This window comes from Pipistrellus kuhlii, unplaced genomic scaffold, assembly GCF_014108245.1.
Source record: "Pipistrellus kuhlii isolate mPipKuh1 unplaced genomic scaffold, mPipKuh1.p scaffold_m20_p_25, whole genome shotgun sequence".
NCBI lineage: Eukaryota > Metazoa > Chordata > Mammalia > Chiroptera > Vespertilionidae > Pipistrellus > Pipistrellus kuhlii.
Genome location: NW_023425524.1, coordinates 8,603,455 through 8,620,049, shown reverse-complemented (window position 1 = coordinate 8,620,049; position 16,595 = coordinate 8,603,455). Strand labels below are relative to the sequence as shown.

Sequence of the window (16,595 nt, the reverse complement as noted above, 5' to 3'; positions counted from 1 at the left end):
TATCAAACGTAGATACGAATCCCATCATCGATGCTGCCGAGAAGCAAAAATCAGTCCCCCAGAGTACACAGAGTCCGGGAGGCTGCTGGTGGAGGAGAAACAAGCAAACGTGTGCCCGAGGCTGTGAAGATGCGAGAAATCGCACTGCGTCAACTGCCCCCAACAAGGCCTCATTCGGAGCCAGGGGAGTCTGGGGGGAGCCGTACCTACAAACCCCCCTTTGTCTGAACGGCGCTCCCCACCGCAGAAGGCGGAGGCGGGCGTGTGGAAATGGGTCTCAGAGGCACTGCCGTCCAGGCCCTCCCTCCTCAGACTCTAGGGCCTAGGTCCGTGATCAGCAAACTGCGGCTCTCGAGCCGGCTCTTTGGTCCCTTGAGTGTGGCTCTCCCACAAAACACCACGGCCTGGGCGAGTCTATGTTGAAGAAGTGGCTTTAGAGGAAGTTTAAGTTTAAAAGATGTGGCTCTCCACAGAAACGTCACTCGTTGTGCTGTTGATATTTGGCTCTTACGGACTGATGACTTTGCCGACCACTGGCCTAGAGCACATGTGTCAAACACAAGGCCCGCGGGCCAAATCCGTCACGCCAGGCCTTGCAATGTGGCCCGCACCGCGCTGTCATCACTGCACTCCGCTGCGTTTCCATCACAATGACAGTTTATGACTGTTCAGTAAACCATTCAGCCCGCGATTTAGGCTGGATTTTAGATTTTGGCCCCTTCTCTGATTGAGTTCGACACCCCTAGCCTAGAGGAATGCGCGGTGTGGGATCCATGGGACCCGCAGGAAGGGCGGGGAGCCCCAGGCACGCAGCCTGCAGGCTCAGAGGCCGCCAGGGGGCTTTCTGACAGTGACGGTGGCAATGAGACCAGGACAACTTCTCCATCGCAGAGGCTGGTGTCATAGGTCTCTTTGGAGGGCCTCGGGGTTAACATTTGTCTCTAAAAACGTCACTAAATCCTCACAAAGACAACTGAGGGCAAGTATGATCGCTGGGAGTGGGGGAGGGGGAGTAGGAGGTGGAAGGGGGGACTCAGGTCACAAAAAAGAGAGAGAAGACCCCAGCAACCATGACACTCACGTGCTGGCGGGTGCCAGCTGGGACGGAAAGCGATGCCCTGGACCTCCAGGCCAGGTCCCGGCCGCCCAGCTCAGGGGCTCAGGGTCGCCTGCGGCCTCCTCACTGACAGCTGTGCTGAGTCCTGGGTTCCTGCTTTCACTCCCTTAAATATGTCATTCTCTCGTTTTCAGATTGGGGGGAAACGGGGCCGGCTGGGCTCCCCAGAAATCAGGGCTGAGAGCCGCCCTGGAGGAGCTGTCACCGGGACGAGGAGCCCTTCGGGGGCAGGTACCTCTTTCAAGGCTGCCTCCTCCGAGCACTGGCATCTACCGCTCCAGGAACAATGTCTTTCTTTTTTTTATTATATATATTGATTTTTAACAGAGAGAAAGGGAGAGAGCTAGAAATGTTGATGAGAGAGAAACATCGACCAGCTGCCTCTTGCACACCCCCTACCGGGGATGTGCCCGCAACCAAGGTACATGCCCCTGACCGGAATCGAACCTGGGACCTTTCAGTCCGCAGCCCGACGCTCTATCCACTGAGCCACACCGGCTTCGGTCAGAACAATGTCTTTCCTCTCTCAGCGGCAGAGAGAGACGAAGGTCCCCACGGGGCGGACCCAGAGGCTCAGGAGGAATCCGTAAGCACATAAAGGTTCCCCGTGACCTACGGCCAAAGAGCCCAGCCTCTGGGAGACAGGAGGGGCCCCAGGCCGGGAGCCGCTGCCCACACGGACCGTCTGCTTGTCTAGCAGCGGGAGGAAGGCTTCCCGTTCTGCTCTGTGAGGTGCGGAGGGCGCCTAGCGGGAGGAGGGCGAAAGCTGGCGGACAGCACCCCCGAGGAAGGCCCGCGGGGAGGACCCCTGACCCCTGACCAGCTCCGACGGGGAGGGCGCAGGAGGGCGGGTGGCAGAGCTCCCTCTACCTGGAGGCCCGGCTCAGCTGCTCCTCCATCGCGGGACCGACCGTGTCCCAGCTGGGGAGCTCTCAGACACCACTCCGTGTGGGAGCCACGTGGTGAGAGAGACACAGTGGGACTGGGGAGCAGGAGCCCCATTCAGTCCCAACACCATGACCCCCCTCATCGCCCCCCCCGCACCCCAGGCACTTCACTCATAGCCAGCGACACCCCTCCTGCAGGGCCAGGCGCCCAGTGCAGGGCGTCCCACACACTCACTGGGCACGCGACATTCCACGGGGTAACGGGGCCCATGGACAAAGGCGCCTCTCGGTCACGCAGGGCCTGCCCAGCCGCATGGAGAGGACGGTGTGACAGGGACAAGACATCACAGAATGCAAGGACGCTCTTTCATACCACGAAAATGCGGACTGAAAGGTAGGCAGTGTCGTCATCCTGGTGGCACGTTTTAAATTTATTCTGATAGACACTCAAGAATATTAGGCGTAACTGAATCGTGGACATCAGAGAGGCTAAAAACTGCTTATAATGAGCCCGGGTGACATCCGCAGAGTCCCGTGAACAGGAGATAACGAGGGTGAGGAACGCGCCCGGATGCCCGTTGTGCAGCGAGGCCGGCGGGTCCTCGCTCTGAGAGCACAAAGCATTTCAGCCGGAGGCTGGCGGACTCCTGCCCTGAGGCCACTGGCTACCGGCCGCATCGCCTGGGGGAGAGGGACAGGCGCAGACTGCCCTGAGCCCGAGCTATGCAGAGGCCCGCACCCCAGGAGCAGATGCTGAGGCTGCTGGGAGTCGGAATTGAGGTGCTGAGAGGCACAGCGTGGCAGGAACCTCTGCACAGCCTTTCCTGTCACCAGCACCCCAATGCCACCTCCACGCTGTGCCCACACCCCACTGCAGGTGGCCGATGCATGGCACAGGTGTGGGTCCATGTTCCCAAGATCCAGAAACTCAGCGGAGGTGTCAAGGAGGAGCCGACTGGCCCCTGGACGGCATAGGAAACCAATGTGGATACGAAGAGAAAGAAGCACGGACACTACAAGAGGGGGGGAATTGAGCAGAATCTGGTGATGGGCTAACGGTGGGATGAGTAGAAGAAACACAGACATGAGGCTACTACTTCAATCAGAGTGGCTTGGCCACGTGACATGCGTAAATTTCAGCTTTCTTGTCTAGAAAGTGGAGCGAGAAGACCCCTGTCCCTCTCTGGCTCCTAAGGCCGTGGTCGGCAAACTGCGGCTCCCAAGCCACATGCGGCTCTTTGGCCCCGTGAGTGTGGCTCTTCCACAAAATGCCACGCCCTGGCGAGTCTATGTTGAAGAAGTGGCATTAGGAGAAGTTTAAGTTTAAAAAATGTGGCTCTCCTTGACCGGAATCTAACCCGGGTCCCTTCAGTCCCCAAGCCGACGCTCTATCCATTGAGCCAAACCGGTCCCGGCATCTTCATCATTTTTTAAGTGGACAGTAGATTTGTGCATACATTTTTACATACATGTTCTATTGGTACTTACTGTATCCTGACCTTTTCTCACTGTGCCTCATATCAAATAAATCTTCCATGTGCCAAAAAAATAAATAAATAAATAAAAAATAAAAAATAAAAAAAAATGTGGCTCTCAAATTTCAACCATTGTACTGCTGATATTTGGCTCTGTTGGCGAATGCGTTTGCCGAGCACTGCCCTAGGACACTATCTCATCTTAGTCCAGCGAACGCCGAGCAGACCCAATCGCCTTCATCATCTCTCGCGTGGCAAGAGCTGTGCCCACCCCTAGGCAGAGCAGGGAGACCCCAGGACCTGGTCTCCAGTTTAAGCCCGTTTGTACTGTCTTCCTCTCGTACCCGCTCGTTCGGCTCAATTCAGACGCCCAGCCTGGCCAGGCCGTAAGGTCCTCGGGGCTCGTGTGCCTCTCGCGATGGTTTATTATTTCCCACGCCCGTGACCCTCGCCTGGCACCGAGCGATGAGTCGGGACACGCAAGAGGGCTCCGAAACGGACCCCTTCCCACGGCCTAGGTTCCTTGTGAGCAACCCCTCAAGGAGCCCTGGGGCCCCCAAGGGCAGAGGGCGATGCGACTGGCCCAGACCACGGGTTACTCCATAAACACTCACTCAGGTAGCCGACCCCCGCCCCCACCCCCACCCCCCGTTCCTTCTGCTGCCTTTACACCGCCAGGGACAGCCCCGAGAGATGTGTTTCCCATGCCTTTTAGGGCTTTTAAACAAGGCCTGAGCCCCTTCTCCTTTCCATTCTAACCTACCCCCTATTTTCCGGCGTACAAGACGACTTTTGAACCGAAAAAAAGTCAACCGAAAACCGGGGGCAAAAGACCAAAATTGCACAAAAATTACCTGCAGATCTTGACGGCAAAGTAAGTCTTTTCTTTGAAGTGGGGGGTAGTCTTATACAGCGAATACAGGCCTAAACCTATGTTTTAACTGCAAAGCTAGGGGGTCGTCTTATACGCCGGAAAATACGGTAAGACTCTGACTTACAGGAGAACGTTTGACAGGGAATGATGACAGAGAACAGAGGCAATGACACGCTGCCCCGCAACCCTGTCCTACTTGCTCGCTTAGTATTTAAAGAAAGAGATGAAGAGCCCTAGCCGGTGTGGCTCAGTGGATAGAGCGTCGGCCTGCGGACTGAAAGGTCCCAGGTTCGATTCCGGTCAAGGGCATGTACCTTGGTTGCGGGCACATCCCCAATGGGAGGTGTGCAGGAGGCAACTGATCGATGTGTTTTTCTCTCATCGATGTTTCTAACTCTCTATCGCTCCCCCTTCCTCTTTATAAAAAAAAAAAAAAAAAAAAATCAATAAAATATATTTTAAAAACTAAAGAAAGAGATGTGTTGTTCTGCGACCCAGCTACATACACCACACCCCACGTTTGCAAAGGTCAGCTAAGGGGACCCGGGCATCGAGGGAGTAGGTTTGCACGTTTTATCCGCACAGTTTGGTTTGAAGAATGTGAGAAAGCACTTCCTCTCCCCTCCCACCCCCCCCAAAACCAACCACGCCTCCCTGTAGGGCCAGCGTGTCTTCCTGCCAGTGGGCACCCCGTACATTGTCAGTTGGGTGGGGATGGGATGGGTCACTTCATGCCGCTGTCTCTCTCCCATGGCCTACCCCGATGCTCCTGGGACAGGAGGAGGGACGGGCGCCCCAGGGGGGTGGTGGCTGGAGAAGGCACGTCTGCCATGTCGCCGTTTGGGATGGTGGGACCTTCGGGCCCTCTACAGGGGGCCCTCTACAGGCACCGAAAGCATGGCTGTAGAGGGCCCCCTGGGAATGCACATGGATGACCTTTAAATTAAAGTCAGCTGAGTCCGAGGTGACTGGCACGGCCGGGCCCCAGAAACAGCCTCCCAAAATGTGGGAGACTGCGATCAGTACCGATTTCTTATCTTTATCCGTGTGCTGGGCATGAGGAACGAATAGGACCTTGACTTACCCAGGTCTTTATATGCTGAATCCCAGGCATGAGGGAATGGATAGGACCTGGGCACACCCAAAACTCCTTTGACCTTAACCCCCCTCTGGAAATCAATAAAGGCACTGTGCTATCTGTGCTGGGTGTGACTGTCCCTCCATCAGAGTGGCAGCCCCCCACCTGGGTCCCAGCGTGTCTCTATTTCTGCCTCTTGGTCTCTTTTTTTTTTTTTTTTTTTTTCCAATTTCTTAATCCCCAGCTCCTCCTCTCAGGAGCCTGTCGTTTTCTGCGTGGGTCTCGGAAACCAGAGAAACAGCCCCCCACAGGTGGCCGGATGGGCAGCCGTGAACCAGCTCCTGAGAAGCCCCCAGGGTGACCTCTGGGGAGACCCCTGGAGGGAGGACTGGGTCAGCAGCAGGGAGGGGCCGCCATGCCAGTCCCCGCCGCCTCTGGACGGTCTCCTGGGAGATGCTAATTGCCGGCCTTTACCGCCTGGTCTGCAGAGACCGTGCCTTTGGCTGGGTCCTCATTCAGGAGCCACCTGACTAATCACCGGTGGCTGCGCCTGACCCGGTGCCCTGGCTGGGGCGGGGGCGGGGCTGGCCATGCGGAGAACCGCCTGGGGGTGGGGGTGGGGGGCGCGGCTGCCATTCCGAGCTGGACCCCTTGCTCTTGGCCCCAGAAGGCAGGTTAGGAACCGGGGAGGGGCCACAGGATGCTTTGCTTTGGAGGAAAGCGAGGAAAGGACGTAAATACTTTTGCCCTTCATTCCTTTCTCCCCCGCCCCTTTAAATGTCAGCAGCCCTGTCCCTGCGTCCGCCTTCCTGCAGCCAGGCCTCGCCTGCAGCTCTCGCCGGGGGGACTGGGGACGTGGTGCCAGTGAAGGGGGCAGGGCAGCACCGTGGGCAGCACCACGGGAGCCAGAATCGCATGGGTGACCAGGCCCAGCTCCTGCACGGAGGGAGGGCTCAGGTACGAAAGACAGAGGCCAGGCTGCAGGCCGTCCGCCGAGACGGACCAAGGGCAGGACACGCTGCAGGCAGAACCGGCCCAGGATGAGAGCTGGGAGCTCTTTCGAACAAAGAATCTGGAGCTTTTCTCCCAGGAAGAGAAGCTACACACCCCTCAGGAGACACAGCTGTGGCTCCCCCTGTGTCTGCAGCGGCCCCGGCTGCTCCCCACAACTGCCTGTCCGCTTGACCCCACACCATGGCTCCTCCTTACGATCAGGCCAAGCTCCAGTTGGAGCAGCGTGGTTTTGGGGTTCAGCACCGCCCCCTGTCTGCCCGGTGCCCCTCCTGATAGACAGCCGCCAGGAGGTGAGACGGTCCGGCTCCCTGGCACTTGGCGCCCGGCCGGGGGCAGATCCCGCCCCTCCCTGGGGAGCTTCGGTTTCTCCTAAAGGGCAGGGGCCACATCCACGCTGGCTGCACCCACTAGGCCTCCCATGGGACCACATGGGTGTGGCCTGCACCGTACTGACACCCCTAAGGGCTGTGATGTTCAAGGCGAGACTCCAACATCCAGAACTGATTCTCTCCCGGGCACAGAGGGTCTGGGGGGGGCTGCTGGGTGGAATGGCGGGGCTGATGGCTCCCATTATCCCCTTTCCCAGAAAAGCAGTGATCCACAGAACCTCCACAAAGCCAGTGAGATGCGTGCTTTACCCCCCTGTGCCCCGCGAAAGCGGCACAAAACCCCAGCTCCCTCTTGCTTCTTCTCGCATCATTAACAACAGACTACCGTGTTTCCCCGAAAATAAGACATCCTCCGAAAATAAGACCTACTTACAGGTTTCCTTCTGAGTGAAATATAAGGCATCCCCCCAAAAAACAAGCCCTCCCCCAGGCTAAACATAAGAGATTTGGTCCACTGATTCTGAAAGAAATGGAGTCACAAGAAATTCACCAGGAAATTCAGGAATTGGATTGTGATGATGATGTTCCAGAAGATGATGACATGATTGTCATTGAATAAGTGAGTAAATTCTTTTTTTGTGTGTGAATATATTTTATTGATTTTTCACAGAGTGGAAGAGAGAGGGACAGAGAGTTAGAAACATCGACGAGAGAGAATCATCGATCAGCTGCCTCCTGCACACCCCCCACTGGGGATGTGCCCACAACCAAGGTACATACCCTTGCCTGGAATCAAACCCGGGACCCCTCAGTCCGCAGGCCAACGCTCTATCCACTGAGCCAAACCGGTCCCGGCATAAATGAGTAAATTCTGGATACTGTAGGATTCACAGTTTGTCTGGTTTGTGTTGACAACTACCGGACTACCGTACCGTATACAGGTAATAAATTCCTTTATTTTCATTTAACAATAAATGTGTACCGTATTCTTCTTCATGGAAAAATAAGACACATCCCCTGAAAATAAGACCCAGCGCATCTTTGGGAGCAAAAATTAATAGAAGACACTGTCTTATTTTCGGGGAAACATGGTGTAAAGAAGCAGATTAACGCCCGGTGATCTCGGAGCTTTACCGCGAATGTCACGGCGAACTAAAAGGAAGCAGCTACACTTTCCTCTCCTGGGGCCGCACCGCCCAGCTCACCGCCTCTCCGCCCTCCGAGAAGGGGAGGCTGCGTCTAGGCCTCGGGCCTTTGGGAGGGGAAACAGCAAACAGCGGTCTCTGCGGGTGAGTGTTGCCTTTCATTACATAGGCTGTAGACGGACTGGCCAGATTATTATGCGCTGAGAGATCATCCTAGTCTGGCCACTCAGTGTATGCTGTCTAACCGCCAAAAACGCAGCGTCTTGCCGTCCCCTCGGAAAAGCTGTGCCACCTCTGAGGGCTCTCTTGCCCTCTCTGGTGCCCTCATCTTTCAGCAGGGCCTAACACTTCCCCTCCCTCCTCATGCCCACCTCTCAGGTGTGTATTCAAGACCCAGGGAGATGACATAGGGCACATGTGTCAAACACAAGGCCCGCGGGCCAAATCCGTCCCGCCAGGCCTTGCAATGTGGCCCCCACCGTGCTGTCATCACTGCACTCCGCTGCGTTTCCATCACAATGACAGTTTATGACTGTTCAGTAAACCATTCGGCCCGCGATTTAGGCTGGATTTTAGATTTTGGCCCCTTCTCTGATTGAGTTCGACACCCCTAACATAGGGGAAAGGGGGCGTGAGCAGCAAGGCCTTACCCAGGTATGAAGCATCATCAGAGCAGCAGAGGAGACGTGGGTCCTGGTCCCTTCTACCCATTCCCTCATGTGGTGTGATGGTCAAGTTTGTGTGTCAGTTTGGCTGGATCCAGGTCCCCCAATATTCAGTCCAGTATAATTCTAGATGTTTCTGTAAAGGTGGCTTTTTTTTTTTTTTTTTTTTTTTTTTTTTTTTTTTAAGATAAAATGAACATTGAAAGCAACAGACTTTGAGGGAAGCAGATTGCCCTCCATAATGTGGTGGGCCTCGTCTTAGTAAAAAAAACGAAAGACGGAAACTGTGTCAGCAGCTGCCTTTGTACTTGAACTGTAACCCTCCCCTGAGACCCCATGTTCTGGCTTACCCTGCGGAGTTTGGATTTGCCAGCTCTCCACAATTGTTTTCTCTCTCTCTCTCTCTCTCTCTCCTCCCTCCTCCCCCCAGCCTTTCTAGGACCGTGCCTGACGCCCAGCAGCTACTCCGTCAGTGCCAGTTGAACCAAGCTCACTGCATAGTCTCAATCCTCTGCCTTCCTCCCCAACTGAACTACTACAGGTCTCCAGACACAGACACGGTCTCAAATGCAGGGCAGGCAGCTGTGTCCTAGGGGTAGGTGTGTGGGTTGGCAGGGGCGGTGGCAGGGGGTGCTGAGCATGTGCTGCAGGGCCCTGGAGGTCAGCTGGGCCACCGGGGATGGGCAGAGAAGCGCACCTCTGCCCACAGCAGGTGGCAGGCCTCTGAGAGCTCACACTCCCAAAGAAGAGAACAGAACTTGCCAGCCTAGGAAGCTGGCACCAGGAAACAGAGGCCAGATTTACCATCACCGGCTTGCTTCAGCAAGAAAAAAAATCCCTGGTGAGCTACAGCTGGTGGAGTGCCCACCAAAGGATCCACCAAGGGCTCGCTGTTGGCGGCAAAGAGATCTCAACCGAACTACAGGTGGACGAAACTTCTGTCTGTGGTCTAGGGCCGTGGTGGGCAAACTGCGGCTCGAGAGCCACATGCGGCTCTTTGGCCCCTTGAGTGTGACTCTTCCACAAAACACCACGGCCTGGGTGAGTCTATGTTGAAGAAGTGGTGTTAGAAGAAGTTTAAGTTTAAAAAATGTGGCTCTCCAAAGAAATTTCAATCGTCGTCCTGTTGACATTTGGCTCTGTGGGCGAATGAGTTTGCCGACCATGGGTATAGGGCACTGAGCGGACCAAGGGAACAGGGGGAAGGACTTTTGTCCCTGGTACTAACGGCTACTAATGGTTCTATTTCTGGCTCTTTTATCTGGAAAGCCACCTACTCTAACCCCAATGTGGACTGCGTGACTGTGCCTCTCCCAAAGGTATATGTGGAAATTCTAACCCCCAGGTGATGGCATTAGGAGGTGAGGACTTCGGGAAATAATTAGGTCAGGAGGGTGGTGCCCCCACACTGGGATTAGTGCCCTGATAAGAAGAGAAGAGACGGGAGAGCTGGCTTTCTCTTTCTCTCTCTCTCTTTCCCCTCCCCATCTCTCCTCTCTCCTATGTGAGGGGCAGCAAGAAGATGACCATGGTTCAACCAGGAAGAGACCCCTCACCAGGCACCAGATCTGCCATCGCCTGGCCCTTCTATGTCCCAGTCTCCTGAACTGTGAGAGATATGTTTCTGTTGCTTCAGACACACGATCGATGGTATTTTTGTTACAGCAGCTGGAGCAGACTGAGACCGTGGTACAGAACAGAACTGGAGGACTTGTAGAGCAATTCGAGAGAACGCAGGGGGTCTTTTATCACGGATCTGCCTGGCTAGAGGATTTTTAAATCAGAAACCGTTTACCAGCCTAAAGAAAATTATATTCTGCTTTTAATAAGGTATCAGAAGGACTCCTCCTCCATAATAATGATGTAGTTCGGTTCCATGAAGCACGAGAAAGGAATTCAGATGTTTTGTTATACAAGCCGTTCATTAGGCGAGAGGAGCACAAAGGAAAACTTCCTAATTAACTCAGCAGTTTGGACTCACCATTCTTTACAAAAATGACTATCAATCCCATTTTAATGGGATAATTACAGCAAATCGTGATTCACTTCCCTTTCAGCCATTAGCAAGAGAAAGACACAGAGAGATAAGATGCTAGAAGTGTTAGCTTAAAACACACCTCCTATTCCTCTTCTCTTGGTATCAGTAATTGTCTAATTGCGCCGAGCTGACTAAAACGTGGGGTGGTGTTTTTGGACAAAGGATGATCAAACGCCCTATTCTGGCATTATAATCCATCTTATTGCCCTTTGGTTAATTGAGAAAGTGGCATTTATCCCAGAGAGGATTCCCTCATTTTATCTCATGTTTTCATTCCATAATTCAGGATGCTAATTAGGGATTACAGGTGTTCTGGGAGGCCCCAGACCTAACCTCCAATTATGATAAAGGTTCCTAGTCTTTATAAGGCCCCTTAGAAAAATCACCTCCTCATCCCTCTCTCTGCACATGTGCCCCCCCTCCCCCCACACACACGCCTACCATCGCCACTTAACGTCTAAAAAGCAGAGTCAGCCCTGGCCGGTGTGGCTCAGTGGGTAGAGCGTCTGCCTGTGAAGATTCCTGAGTTCAATTCCAGTCAAGGGCACGCCCACCCCCCGTTGCAGGCTCCTCCCCAGCCCAGGCCCTGGCTGGGGCTCCTGCAGGAGACAACCAATCCATGTGTCTCTTTCACATCAGTGATTCTCTCTGTCTTACCCTCTCTCTTCCACTCTCTCTGAAAATCAATGGGAGAATATCCTTGCGTGAATAAATAAATAAATAATAAAAAACCCTGAGTTTTGTTTTGTGTTTTTTTTTTTTAAATATATTTTGTACGGACGGTTGTCACATTCATTGTACATGTGCCTGGATTCACACCTGCTGATCTTTACTAGCAATGACACCGTGTCCGGTCACTGTCTGTGGGTGGGACATCCTGAAATCAGATGGGACCAGTGCCCTCCGGTGCCCTTTGGGGCAAATGCTGGGTCCTCGTCCTGCTGCCACACCCAGCCTGCTGGCTCGGCCTGGACCCAGCACCCCGATCCCCTTGTTAGAATTCCAGGGAGGAGGGGAGGGGTGTTAGAGACGGGGGGAAGGTGGGACAGAAGGCTCTGGAGCCATCCATTAGCGCACATGTGTCAAACACAAGGCCCGCGGGCCAAATCCGTCCCACCAGGCCTTGCAATGTGGCCCGCACCGCGCTGTCATCACTGCACTCCGCTGCGTTTCCATCACAATGACAGTTTATGACTGTTCAGTAAACCATTCGGCCCGCGATTTAGGCTGGATTTTAGATTTTGGCCCCTTCTCTGATTGAGTTCGACACCCCTACATTAGCGCAATCTCTTCGACACAATCTTAGAACTGAGACCCAGTTGGAAAGGAGACAGCAAGGTACCGGCTTCCCGATGGGGTGGTGACACTGGGGGCGGGGCCCATGGGAGGAGAAGGGAGACACGGAGAAAAGACAACAGCATGAAGGGAGCAGGCAGAGGGACCCCCGTGTACCCCCGAAGGACTGCCTCCTCTTGGCTGAGGCCACAGACAACCATGAACCTGGGACAACCGTGTCTGAGGGCCCCGGGGACGGAGCGCCAGTGACCGAAACACGTGGCCCCAGCTCCCCTCGGCCAGACCTGCAAGTTTCCAAACCAAACGAGGCCGGTGCCTCGGGACCTGGCACTGACTGGCCGCTCCCGCCGGAAGCCAAGAAGTGACACAGCCACCGCGCCCTCTCGCTAAGTTCTCCCCATCTCGGCTTCTTTACCAGCTGAAGACTAAACCACAGCTGCTTCACCCAGACGTTTATCGGACGAGACAGCGTCAAGATGCCATTGAGAAACCGTTATCCCAAATGCAGCTGAGCAGTACCTCCAAGCAGTGCTCTTGCCCCTCTTTCTTTCTTTCTTTTTTAAAAAAAAATATATATATATTTTATTGATTTTTTTTATAGAGAGGAAGGGCGAGGAATAGTTAGAAACATCGATGAGAGAGAATCATCGATCAGCTGCCTCCTACACTCCCCCCCCCCCCACCACCACCACCACTGGGGATGTGCCTGCAACCAAGGAACATGCCCTTGACCGGAATCGAACCCGAGACCCTTCAGTCCGCAGGCTGACACTATATCCACTGAGCCACACTGGTTCTGGCTCCTGGCCCTCTTTCTACGTCTGTCACAATCCTAATCTGTTTCCTGGCTACAACAGGACAGCTGGAGCCGCTCCCCAGAACCCCGCCCGGAGTCAGGCCCAGAGCAGGAGCCGTGGCGTCTCTGAGGCGGAGAAAACAAGGGCCACATCCCTGCAGCCACGAAGCATCCTTACGTCTCGTTCCCCCCGTGTCTGCTCTCGGCCTCCAGCCTCCGCCTGCCTCCTGTGTCTTTTCTTTCAAGGGTGACAATTCTGTCCGACAAAGGAAACCCCCTTTTTTGTGCCAAAATCAAATGAAGATCTCCAATAATTGGAATGTCTGAATTCACTGTTTAGTTCATGTCACCAAAGAAAATTCTACAGGAGCCGAAACCGGTTTGGCTCAATGGATAGAGCGTCGGCTTGGGGACTGAAAGGTCCGGGGTTCGATTCTGGTCAGGGGCATGTACCTTGGTTGCGGGCATATCCCCAGGAGGGGGTGTGCAAGAGGCAGCTGATCGATGACTCTCTCTCATCGATGTTTCTAACTTTCTATCTCTCTCCCTTTCTCTCTGTACAAAATCAATAAAAATATATTAAAAAAAGAAAAAAAAAAGAAAGAAAATTCTACAGGAATTCCAATGAATTCCATTCTGTCTCCTTTTCTCCCTGCCACCTCCTTTTTGCTTTCTTTTCTTTTTCAGAGAGGAAAACAGAGGGAGAGAGAAAGAGAAGAGAGAAACATCAATGATGAGAATCATTGACCGGCTGCCTCTTGGACGCCCCACACTGGGGATCCAGCCTGCAACCCGGGCCTGTGCCCTGACCAGCAATGGAACCATGACCTCCTGGTTCATAGGTCAACGGTCAACCACTGAGCCACACCGGCTGGGCTCACCTCCTTTTTTATACAAATAACCCGGAGCCCTGGTTTTCTCCTTCCCCCAGGACAGAGCCCCTCACCCTGAGCCAGGGGAGACGGAGACGGCGGGGTGGCCTACCTTGCCCAGGCCCGGCGTGTCCTTGACCTTGCCCACGGCCCGCAGCAGGCAGGGCGGGGCGGGCGGCGGGGAGGTCTGCAGGATGCCGCTGAAGCTGGTGCCGAAGAGCGGGGGCTCGGCCGCAGACACCGACGGCCGGTGCTTCTTCTTCTTAGACGACAGGTTCAGCTTCTGGGCAGCTCTGCGGGAGAAGGCAGAAAGCGGACAGTGAGGGGAAGGGTCCAGCACAGGCAGGCCACCTGACTTCCTTCTCTCGCCTTTATTTTTTTTAAAATATATTTTATTGATTTTTTACAGAGAGGAAGTGAGAGGGTAGAGAGGTAGAAACATCGATGAGAGAGAATCATTGATCAGCTACCTCTTGCACACCTCCCGTTGGGGATGTGCCCGCAACTAAGGTACATGCCCTTGACCGGAATCAAACCTGGGACCTTTCAGTCGGCAGGCCGACGCTCTATCCACTGAGCCAAACCGGTTTCGGCATAGGCCAACTTTCTTAATTTCAGGAAACCATGTGAGGAAGAGAATAGTACTCCCGTTCACCAGACAAAGAAAGGCTAAAAGAGTAAAATTCAGAGTCCTTTTCCTACCTGACCTGATTTTGAACATGCAGCTTTCTCACAGATAATAGGCAAGTCGCTAACATTCTGGGCATGTTTACGCTGTATATAAAGGGCCTAGCGCAGCACCTGGCACAGAGCTGGCTTTCCGGAATACTATCAGCATTGTCATTCTCACACCTATTACCCGCAAGCCTCCATGTCTACATAGCAAGATACAGCAAAAATAGGACCCATAAAAGTATAGACTTTTTATGAAAATTAAACGAGTGCACATAAAGTGGTTAGTACACAGGAAGAACTTAATAGGTGGCACTTGGAAGGCATATGATACTACGTAGTGGAGCCCAGAATGAATCTAGGTCTGTGTGCCTCATACTGCAGCCTGAAGTCTCTCTACAGGGAGCAAAATAAGCAGGTGAAATGTAAGGGTGAGTGTAAGGGGCATCTTGGTAAACGCGGACAAACCATTAGCAATGGGTCTGCTTCATGAAATAGTGAGCCTTCTTTCTGTCAGGAGACGTTTCCAAGCGGTAGCTAAAAACCCATTCACATGGAATATCAGAATAAGTGAGCACGCATTTGGAAAATCAGACAATTCCACAAATCTCTTCCAATGCCGAGATTCTGTAAGGATCCTGGAATTTCTACTCCATTTAGGGAAGCCTCTGTTGGCCTCTATGCAGGAAAAATAGTAATGGAGGAGTTTACGTTGACATTGCATGTAAAAATCATCGTCTTGTATAATCATTATGTTGTATACTAAAACTGATATGATCTTGTATGCCCACTGCAACTGAAAAATTAAAAAAAAATACTTTATTATATTCTTCTTAAACATGTATATAAACACATATATCAGAATTCCACAATTTGGAAATTAATAAGTCACATTGTATAGCCATCTATATAATCTGTAGGGACGTTTGGTTTAATGTTGACATCATCATAACCAGCTGTTGGATCTCTATTTCATATGTTCCAATTTCTTGGAAGCCGGCAGCTTCTGTTCTCTTTACCTCAGCCACGCGGACAGGAGAAGGTGGAGGTGGGGAAATCACTCATGTATTAATATAATTGTATTGCTCAGTGGCATAAAGGAGAAGCAGTCAGGAAAGGAGCGAAAAGGCAGAGACATTCTGGTGCATTTTGTGTAATCAGTGCCTCACAAGCTCTTTGTTGAGAGGGAGAAAAAACAAATGAGTGGTTGTTTTACAAGACTTCAAACAACAAAAAATTAATCTCCAAAGCCATGCTAAGCAATATTTACTTGTCTCATTCCCCGCACAGGTACTATCACATTTTTCCTAAAGCTATTCATCGAGGCGTGCATCTTTAGACATCCACGAGCTTCATTTCACTCCCTGCGCCTTATTTCGGGAAGAACAAGGTAGTTAGCTCCTCTAGCAGGATGGAATTAATATTTACTGAACACCGACGGAAAGTGGGCGCCATGCTAAGCATGATCAAGCAGCGGGGAGAAGAGCAGCGGCGTGAACCTGGCAAGAATTAACACCTACTTGTCCTAACTGGTTTGGCTCAGTGGATAGAGCGTCGGCCTTCCGACTGAGGGGTCCCAGGTTCGATTCTGGTCAAGGGCATGTACCTTGGTTGTGGGCACATCCCCAGTAGGGAATGTGCAGGAGGCAGCTAGTTGATGTTTCTCTCTCATCGATGTTTCTGGCTCTCTATCCTTCTCCCTTCCTCTTTGTAAAAAATCAATAAAATATATATAAAAAATAATTAAAACCTACTGAACTTGATTCTTCCCTTGGGTTCTACCCCTCTGTCTCCATAGCCTTCCTCCTCTCCCCCAGGAGACAGCCACCCTAACACATGGATGTGACAGCACATGAATTCAGACACCACCTCCCCGGGGGAGGGTGATTTTTAGATCCACCCACATCTAAAAATAACCAATCAGGCAAACAACGATCTGTTGAATTTCATTGGTTTATTGGGGGGAAATGCCTTAGGTCTCTACGTAGATCGGAGAACTTCTGGAGATTTTCTGACTTGTACATTTTGTGGCATTTTCTGTGACGGACTACCTGACCTTAGGTTTTCGGAATTGTGAGATGTTTCAACGGAACGCCCTTCAGCCTACGTGCATCTCATGAGAACTCCATTGGGCCCTCCCAGCCTGAGTGTCAGGGATTCCTAAAATATAGACCTATCGATCTTCTAAGAATGATTAGTTTCCCGAGGAACAGAACTGTCCGTAGGCAACAGGCAGGACTGTCCGTAGGCAACAAGGCAGGAATAGCAGGCGGCACATACATTTCTTAAAGGATTTGCTTTCCTTTGAAAAAGTCTAATGCACTGGCAGAAACCAGT

At 52.7% G+C, this 16,595-nt stretch overlaps 1 protein-coding gene across 2 annotated transcripts in view; it reads right to left on the bottom strand.

Annotated features, from left to right (window-relative positions):
* The window catches only part of KIF26B (kinesin family member 26B), a 286,996-nt gene that overhangs the window by 57,793 nt on the left and 212,608 nt on the right, over positions 1 to 16,595 (bottom strand). For both annotated transcript variants that reach the window (XM_036453379.2, XM_045587135.1), the window contains one exon: positions 13,699 to 13,879. In XM_036453379.2, coding sequence (XP_036309272.1) covers positions 13,699 to 13,879 — 181 coding nt within the window. The remainder of the gene's footprint in view (positions 1 to 13,698; positions 13,880 to 16,595) is intronic.